The sequence below is a fragment of the Perissodus microlepis genome, chromosome 12 (genome assembly GCF_051167445.1).
Source record: "Perissodus microlepis isolate ML-2025 ecotype Zambia chromosome 12, ASM5116744v1, whole genome shotgun sequence".
Taxonomy (NCBI): domain Eukaryota; kingdom Metazoa; phylum Chordata; class Actinopteri; order Cichliformes; family Cichlidae; genus Perissodus; species Perissodus microlepis.
The window spans coordinates 13,177,181-13,186,407 of NC_140472.1; the positions used below are offsets into that span (position 1 = coordinate 13,177,181).

The window sequence follows — 9,227 nt, forward strand, 5'->3', positions numbered from 1 at the left end:
GTCTTTTCTTTTCACTGTCTCCCTTTACACTTGACACTCACCTTCTTCTGGCTTATCCCTTGTCTCCTCACTCATTCTTCTTGTCAGGCTAACAAACGATTGTTTTGCTTTCCCATGGAGCCTTATGCCAAGGCCTGGGAGAGAGACAGAGTGTCGGGAGGCTGGAGGAAAGCCAGTGGCCTGGGGCTACCAGAAGGGCAGGATAGATGTCTGTTGGCTGGGTCCGGAAGAAATTCTGGCTGGTGGAACAGATGGAGGAGTAGTGACAAGTGTGACTATAAAGCTTGGCCCTGCTAGGAAAAAGGAAAAGGCTTCTAGCCCCTCAGCCACCATTAGCACAGTTCTCAGTATGCTGACTTTCTCTATGTGAGCTGAGGGCTCTCATTCCCTTTACACAGCAGACAGGCATCCAAAACACATTGTGCTGTTATCTTGAGTTGGTTTGTTGATAAAGATTGAAGACAGTCACAAAACTAACAGATGATGGGATGTTCTGAATTTAAAATGTTGAAGAAAATGCATGAATGGTGCTCTCCTTCTGTGGTGATTCTGCCAGTCTGGCCCCTATTTAGGCCAATAAGTGCTAGATAAGCAGTGCAATACTGCCATCTAGTGGAGCTTTACATATTGACATGGTAAACTGAGTGAATTGAAACAGCCTTTGTATTATACTTGCCTTCCCAAGGGGTAACAACAAATTAGTATATCCTACCCTCATCTACCTCCTCTTGGATTAAATTTGTTCTACGTTTGAGCAGATATATGAATGTGATGATCCTCTGCGACACATTATCTATTAAATTAAAAATGGACTTTGTCATCCACTTTCACAACACACAGGCAAAACTGCTTTTTGGAATTAACAAGAAGGCCAGAAAGGCCCAAAGAAATAGTGATATTTGAACAGTTTAAAGTTGGTTTTTTTAGTCTCAGCAAGGACTCCTAACTCAAAAATCATGAAGAATCTTAAGTGTCTGAAACTTTCTTGAGGTTTTCAGGATTAAAATGAAAACTACAGTACTTTGTTTTGTGTCTCTGCAGGAGTTGCCAGAGTATGACAAGTCTGTTCAGCAACACAATGTCTCCTGCCAAAGATGGTAACTCTTCCCTGCCCCGTCGCTCCAGCAACCTTGGAAAACCTCCACTGCGGGCACTTTATGATTTGCTCATCGCACCTATGGAGGGGGTAAGTACTACTTCGGCGGGGTATTGCCTGTCTGTTGAGGCAGTTGTGTGACAGAGAGAAGAAAGCACCCTATTGTGTTTTATTCTCTCTGAAAACACAATAACAGAAACAGAAAAGCAGAAAAAAATTAATTTCCTTTATATGATTAAGTGTTTTCATATCCTTGCCTCACAGGGCTTGATGCACTCCAGTGGGCCTGTTGGCAGACACAGGCAACTAGTGATGGTGCTTGAGGGAGAACTGTACCTCATCCCGTTTGCTCTGCTAAAAGGAAGCTCTTCTAATGAATACTTATATGAGCGTTTCAGCCTCATTGCTGTGCCCTCCATTCATGGCCTTGGAACCAGTGCAAAGGTACAGCTTCTTATTTAAACTTTGTCACATTTTTACAATCTGTAATGCTGTAACAAACTATTCACCATCCGTCCTAAGCTTTGCTGTGCTACAAGGTAAAATTTGTTGATGTCCTCTAAGGCTCATTCTCGGCGTCCTGGACCAGCTCCATGCGGCGGCGTCTCAATGGCAGCAGTGGTGGGTAACCCGAGACTTCCCTCACCTGTGATGGATCGCTGGCTGTGGGGACCTATGCCGTCTGCAGAGGAGGAAGCACTAATGGTGGCTGAGCTGCTGGGATGCCAACCCCTTGCTGGCTCTTCTGCCACAAAGGAGAGGGTCATGAGTGCTCTAACACAGGCTGAATGCGCCCACTTCGCCACCCACATTTCTTGGAAATTAGCTGCTCTGGTGCTCACCCCAAACCCTGAGGCTGTGCCTGGGGGAGCAAGCGCCAATGTGGGAGTGGGAACAGTGGGAAGAGGTGCAGGGGGGAGAACAGGCAGCAGTGGCCGAGGCAGAAAGGGCTCCACTGGAAGTGGCTACACCATCCCAGAGTCTCTCCACATGCAGGATGACAGCAGTGATGTGGAGAGCATCTGTGACAGCCCGCCCCTTCAGGAGTTCCTGCTTACAGCTGCAGATATTTTGGATCTGAGGTTGCCCGTCAAGCTGGTTGTGCTGGGGTAGGTAGACTGGCAAAGGGATACAACTAAATAGTGATTTTTTTTTAATGTAGATTTAAAGTCATTAAAAAACATGAGATTAACCATGCTGAAGCTCTGAATTCAAAATTGATTGACTGACATGAAATTCATTAAATACTCAAATGTACTTAAAATGTACGTCATGATTTATTTGATAAGCACAGGGTAGAATACCAAATTTCAAGCTTAACATTTTAGTTTTACAGTTTTCACATTTGAGCCTTGTCTTTTCGTGGCTGCAGGTCATACCAAGAGTCCAGCAGCAAGGTCACAGCAGATGGTGTTGTGGGACTGACTAGAGCTTTCCTGGCTGCTGGGGCTCAGTGTGTACTTGTGTCCTTGTGGCCTGTCCCAGTTGCTGCCTCCAAGGTTTTTGTCCATGCCTTCTACTCCGCCCTTCTCAACGGGACCAAAGCTAGTGCGGCACTGGCAGATGCCATGAAGACTGTCCAGAGCAGCAAGCAGTACTCACACCCTTCCAACTGGGCAGGTCAGGGATGAAATTCCTTTATGCATTATTTCAACATTAGTAATAAACAAAGTAGTTAAAAGAAGATCCCTGTGAAACTGAGCTCTTCTTACTTTATTTCTTTTTTCCAGGATACATGCTGATTGGCAATGATGTGAAGCTTAACAGCCCATCTTCCCTAATTGGCCAAGCTTTAGCTGAGATTCTACAGTATCCAGATCGGGCTCGCGATGCTCTGAGAGTTTTACTTCACTTGGTGAGACACACACCGTTACTTATTTTACAAGATGTCACAGTCAGCACTGCTCAAAAACACTGATGGTGCATTGCTGTGCTCACTGCAGGTGGAAAAGTCTCTTCAGAGGATACAGAATGGCCAGCGTAATTCCATGTATACATCCCAGCAGAGTGTGGAGAACAAAGTAGGGGGTGTCCCTGGTTGGCAGGCTCTGCTGACAGCTGTGGGCTTCCGTCTTGACTCTGCAGGCACCGGTATCCCCGCTGCTGTCTTCTTTCCTACTGCTGACCCAGGAGACAGGCTTCAGCAGTGCAGCACCACCTTACAGTCACTGCTGGGTATGTAGACAATGTAGCTATTTAAAACAAACCAAGTTATTTACAATGTGCCCAAGGTTATGGATTTATAAGTACTAGCAAATCCCTGTGCTATGACAACTTATTTGGCTTATAATGTTGGGCAATTGAACATTTCTCATTGAATAAAGTTAAAGGTTTAAATACTGTTTGTATTTGATATTGTTTGTCTTTGCTATAATGCTGCCATCATTATGATGCTAAGCTTCTGTTACACAGCAGCACTGATTCCTACCTGAATCAACATTTTGTTTTTTAAATGACAACAACAACCAAAACATTGCCATAACATTTTGATGTCAAATAATCCAATTAAATGAGAAAACACAATTTATTTACCAAAAAATGCACACGAAGATTACTCTAAATCCTGGGAGCATTTAGTGTTATGCTTGTCACTAAACATAGCTTATTATAGCCCCAACAGGAGTTGCAAGGTCGTTGTCGTGCTGCAGGATGAGTTTGAGACCAGGACACCTTCCTGGCATCACTCTGTGATAGAATCTCAGAACATTTTAACACAAATTATGTTTGCGCCATTTCATTGATCTATGTATCGCCCCATGTTTAGCACTTTTTTTTTTACCACTACCATTTAAACCAATGTGCCTTGTTAATGAATGATGAAGACCTTCCTTTGATCCAATCCCTTAGGTCTGCCACCGCCAGCTCTCCAAGCTTTGTGCAAACTCATTACAGCTTCAGAGGCAGGAGAGCAGCTCATCAACCGGGTAGGTCCCTGCAGCTCTGAACAAATGCTGTTGAGCTTTGCACCCAGTACCCACTGGTCTTTGGTTCAAATGACAAATACCATTCCTGTTACTTAGAGTTAAAACGTATTGTAGCAGTCCCCTTTCACTTTCTTTGAAACTTTGCCACACCTTTGTATTATAAGTGCGTTGCTAGAAGAAGCATATCAGTGATTTTATCACTGTGTAATTTGGTAATGTCAGGACTGGATACGCTCTAATGAACTGGCAACTCAAGCTGGAGCTTAATCTGCATTGAAATGCTGCACTGAATTCTAACTAGTTGCCCAAAGTCTTAACTACAGTCTGAGTTCTGTTCTCTTCCTCCCCAAGCTTATGACACCAGAGAATTAATCTGGGACTGACGTAGTTTATCCCTGTTTACGTGTAACATGTGGCTGTCACATGCTTACAGCCATCAAGTTAGTTTGTGATTGGCAATTTTCATAGCCTCAAAATGTAAGCGTGTGTGTGTGTGTCAGTGGACAGACTGTGGAAACACTTGATCTAATCTATATATGCTGCAAGCATTAAACTTTAATCTGTTAAACCACTAATGTTACTTGTTGCCGTATCCTCTTGTTGCCATAAATCCTTGTACTTTACTCTTTTTCTTTTTTTTCCTTTTCTTATTTTTTTTTTGCGAATGGCCTGTGTGCATGCCATTAAACGCCTGTTTTCTCTCCCCTGCTCCTAACGTGTGGTCTGAAGGCTGTTAAAAATATGGTGGCGATGGTAAGTGTGCATTCACTACCAGCACTCCATCCCATGCTATCTTGTTAAATCACTCTTTACTGTCTGTTCTGCTAAGCTCTCTTTGTATTGGCGAAAATGCATGTTATTTTTCCTCTCCACATGCAAAGTTTACTGTCTTGTGTTGTTCATAGTTTTTCCTTTGCTAGTTTTCAGTCAAATCTAAGGGATTTGGGGGTATTTAAGATTTAGAACTTGGGTTTGGTTCAGGTCAAAGGAATGTTTCAGGGTGGAAGCGGGGGTAAATCTATGATGTAAAAAACCCTTTCTCAATCGTGTCGGGTGAAACGAGAAGAAGGGGTTTCTGCACAGTTGCGTCAAGTTGACAAAGATGTCTCTGTTCAAAGCAAAGTAATCCCCAAACAAAACACGTAAGTGAGCTCTCGGGCCGCGTGTTAAACCCTACAAAGCCCAAACCCTTTCAGCTCAGCTTACCTACAGTTATTTTATTGCCAAGATTGCTCGTGCACTGGGCTCAGACATATTTTTTTAGGACACAGGCTTATACAAGATACATGAATATGTTTTAATTGGATGACTTAAAGAGAAGAAAATGAAATCATTATTAAAAGGAAGAAGCTGTATAATTTTTTACTTGGGTTATTTAAGTTACTGATGCAACGCTTTGATCACCCAGTTCACTTTTAAGCCGTTAATTACATCTCCGCTACTTTATTGTAATGTTGTCCCCTGTCTCTTTCAGCTCCACCAGGTGCTAGTCCAACTACAGACAGGAGAGAAAGAACAGGATTTCTCCCTGCTGCCCATTCAGGTGTCCATTAGTGTGCAGCTATGGAGACTCCCAGGATGCCATGAATTTCTGGCTGCTCTTGGTTAGTCATCTATTATGTAAAAAAAAAAAAAAAAAGTCCCTATCCTATTGTCTACCATATGTCTATTTAAGTTACAGCTGTTGTCCTGTTTTGCATGTGCAGGGTTTGACTTATGTGAGGTAGGCCAAGAAGAAGTAGTACTGAAGACAGGCAAGCTAGCCAACCGCCGCACCTTGCACTTTGCTCTCCAGTCTCTGCTGGCACTCTTTGGTAAGTAAATGTATTTATTTGCTTATGCACTTTCATTCTTTACTGATTGTTGTTGAGCTCCTAACTTGATTCCCTGTACACTAGAATCTGAACTGTGCATTGGCACTTTTTAACAGCCTGTTTTTATCCTGTGTTTATCTCATGTTACATTTTTCATCATCTCTTTTCTTTTATGTTCAGACTCCACAGAACTGCCCAAGCGCTTGAGCCTGGACAGCTCATCCTCCCTTGAGTCCCTAGCTTCAGCCCAGTCTGTGTCAAACCCCCTGCCCATGGGATACTCAAGCCTTCCCTTCTCTCCTCCTTGCCTGGACAATCAAGCATCTGATGCCATTTCTGTTTATAGCCTTAGCTCTGTAGCCTCCTCTATGAGCTTTGCTTCCAAGTCAGACTGTGATTTCCTTGCTCATCGGCAGCGCGGTGGGGTCACGGCACACTACTCGGTCCACAAACACCCTCATGTTCCTCGCAGCCGCTCGTCTCCCCATGGAGCAGCTGCTGCAGTGGCGGGAGCCCGCGGAGATGAGGAGGAATATGAGGGCTTTTCCATTATCAGCAGTGAGCCCCTGGGAAGTCATTGTGACTCTCTGCCTTTGCCACCAGGCCACAGCCAGCGCCACCACCGGGGAGGCAGGGGTGTCGTCGGTGGCTCCAGCACAGGAACGGGGAGAGGGTACACTGTATCTGTATCATCGAGGGGCAGTGTCAGCACCCCAACATCTCCCATCAAAACAAACCTGGTGCCCAGCCCAAACTCACCGTTTCAGAAAGTCGGTAAGGTGAGCAGCTCAGATACAGGAGAATCTGACCAGTCCAGTACTGAGACGGACAGCACTGTCAAGTCTCAGGAAGAAAAAACTGTCCCTCTAGATCCTCAGGAACTGGCCCAGAAGATTCTGGAAGAGACTCACAGCCATTTGCGTGCTGTGGGTAGTCTTCAGAGGGCTGGTGCAGAGGCCGGGACAGCTGGAGGAACCTCAGCACGGAGTAGCGCATTCCGCTCTTCTGAAACTAGTGCTTTCAGCCGTCCTAACAGCGGCGCTAGTGGTCGAGCTCAGTCTTCCCCAAGACCCAAACCTCCCTCCCGATCTTCTTCACTGCAGAAGATAAGCTCTGGCTACAATAGCCCTGCGATCTCTGAGTCTTCCCAAAAGGAGGGCAGCCATCCTTCACCCACTTCAGACACTCACGCACAGTTCAAATTAAAGTACCCGAGCTCCCCGTACAGTGGCCACATCTCTCGTTCCCCGAGCAACGTGTCTCCCAGTTCTGGTCACCAGTCCCCTGCTGGTAGTGCTCCATCTCCTGCTCTTTCCTACTCCTCTACAGGCTCTGCCTGCTCTACATCAGCTGACACGGCGGATTTGGATCGACTAAGAAGAGGGGTCATTGATGAAAAAGTACAAGCTATCCACAATCTGAAGACCTTTTGGGCTAATGCTGCAGCCCAACAACAGCAACATCTAGGTCCCGTCAAAGCTGTCCACAGCACACCCGGTCCTCTCGCCTCTGCCAGCAGAGATGTACTAAGTCTTCTGAACCTCTCCCCGCGCCACTGCTCCCCTAACGACACCCAAGACAGCCTGGAGCTGCGGGAGCTGGGGCTGCAGTCACTGGATAGGGGTAGCAAGAACTCTTCCAATGGACATCACTGTTCCAACCCCAGAAAAGTGGCCCCATCACCTACTATTTCCACTAGCAGTAGCCCTGGTGCTCGTTCTATCCGACTACCTGCTGGCAATGGATATAAGTTCCTGTCACCTGGAAGATTTTTCCCTTCCTCTAAATGCTGAGACATTTAAAATGGTCCAATACTTTTACCTATCATTTACTATCCTGGGTGCTGAAGGGGTAGGGCACTTTTTGGGGACCGCCATTGGTCCATCAAGGTTGACTGACAGCGAGAAGGATTTCTTTGGTTGTGAGTTTGATTCTGCAGAGGCACATGAGTGCTTTAGAGAGTGTCTAGTCTTTGTGCCCATAACACTGTAAATGGCAATGAAAAAAACTCAACGACCTGATACTGTGTTTGTGTGTAACTGTGTGTCAGGTAGATGTAAATGCCATTCGGTATTTTTTCCCCCAAAAAACGTTGCTGTTCGTGTGGGCCAAGATGCAACAGCTATGACTGATTTCTTCCATTTTTTTTTGTTTTTAAATTTAATGGTTATTGTTATTGTTTGTTATTGTTATTAATATAATTATTATTATTATGTTTTGTAAATTAATTCCAGTGTTTCACAATCAGTATTAAGCGTTTTTATATGATTAAAAAGTGAACAAACCTGTACCATGTAAAGATGGATAGAGTGGAGAAAAAGATTTAATATTTTTTATTGAAATCAAAAGGGCATTTTGCCTGATTTCTTTGTGAATTGAGTGTCTGCTCTGAAGCATGGATTCTCTTGCTATTCAGTGTTAAGTACCATGTATGACTTTTTAGCCCATGATTTTTTTAGATTAAACATGAAAGTTTCATGACAACCATCTGTCATTTATCAGTAAACTGTTTCAATAAAGCATCATGTTTGCTTTCTTGTATTCTTGACATTATTCTTTTGTGTGGCTTCATACATCTATAGAGACCTTATTCCAGTTCAAGTTGGGACGGCTGTCCCAAACAGAGAAATGATTAGCATATCATTTAAATCTTATATTTACTTGAATATAGTACAAATATAACATGGCTAAAGCTGAAAGTAATATGAACAATATAATGAGAAAATTATTTGCCCTGTTTTTGTCACGTCAGATCCTCTGGAGTAGAGAGAGCAGATGCAAATGCAGACTAAGGAGACGGAACTGGACTTAACAAAAAGCAAACAGTTTATTTTTGGCTGTACGAAAAAATTAAAAAGAAAGATGGACGGGGACTAAGGTTAAACTAACAATGCTAAACTGGAGGAAGGTATATACTAAACACTAGATACCTTGAATGTGAAAACCTGAAACATGGAAACCGAGATCAGAAACATGAGCTTAGATGAACAGATATGACGAGGGACAAAAGGAAACTCGCACAATAAATACACAAAAGGATGATCTGGGAAGTAGAGGCAGCTGGACAACACAGGAGGAACAAATCAGACTGAACAAAGTGAACACAATGGATACAGGACAAGAGACTATCAAAATAGGACAGGAAACAACAGACGCAAGCTTGACACAGTGACTGGGGAGACACGAGTAAACACGGCGACACAGACTGACTAAACACAGAAGAAGATTAGACACTGAGAGAGAACTAAGATTGCTAAGAACTGAAGGCTAACAGAAACAAACTTAAAACAAGAATAACCATGAACCTAAGAATCGCAATGAATATTCAAAAGCAAATGGCATAATGTCCAGAACTAGAAAACACTGGGTCACAGACAGTGCCCTGACACTTTT

The 9,227-nt window shown here is 43.9% G+C and overlaps 1 protein-coding gene across 3 annotated transcripts in view; it reads left to right on the forward strand.

Annotated features, from left to right (window-relative positions):
• Positions 1–8,375, forward strand: part of LOC146375909 (tetratricopeptide repeat protein 28-like) — a 182,463-nt gene extending 174,088 nt beyond the window's left edge. For 2 of the 3 annotated variants that reach the window (XM_084945428.1, XM_084945431.1), the window contains 11 exons: positions 1,042–1,186; positions 1,361–1,540; positions 1,661–2,205; positions 2,469–2,716; positions 2,827–2,951; positions 3,040–3,271; positions 3,944–4,020; positions 4,750–4,773; positions 5,495–5,624; positions 5,727–5,834; positions 6,015–8,375. In XM_084945428.1, the coding sequence (XP_084801554.1) occupies positions 1,042–1,186; positions 1,361–1,540; positions 1,661–2,205; positions 2,469–2,716; positions 2,827–2,951; positions 3,040–3,271; positions 3,944–4,020; positions 4,750–4,773; positions 5,495–5,624; positions 5,727–5,834; positions 6,015–7,627 (3,427 nt within the window). In that variant the 3' untranslated portion in view covers positions 7,628–8,375. The remainder of the gene's footprint in view (positions 1–1,041; positions 1,187–1,360; positions 1,541–1,660; positions 2,206–2,468; positions 2,717–2,826; positions 2,952–3,039; positions 3,272–3,943; positions 4,021–4,749; positions 4,774–5,494; positions 5,625–5,726; positions 5,835–6,014) is intronic. The other variant, XM_084945430.1, reaches the window with a different exon arrangement.
• Positions 8,376–9,227: the final 852 nt, after the last annotated feature.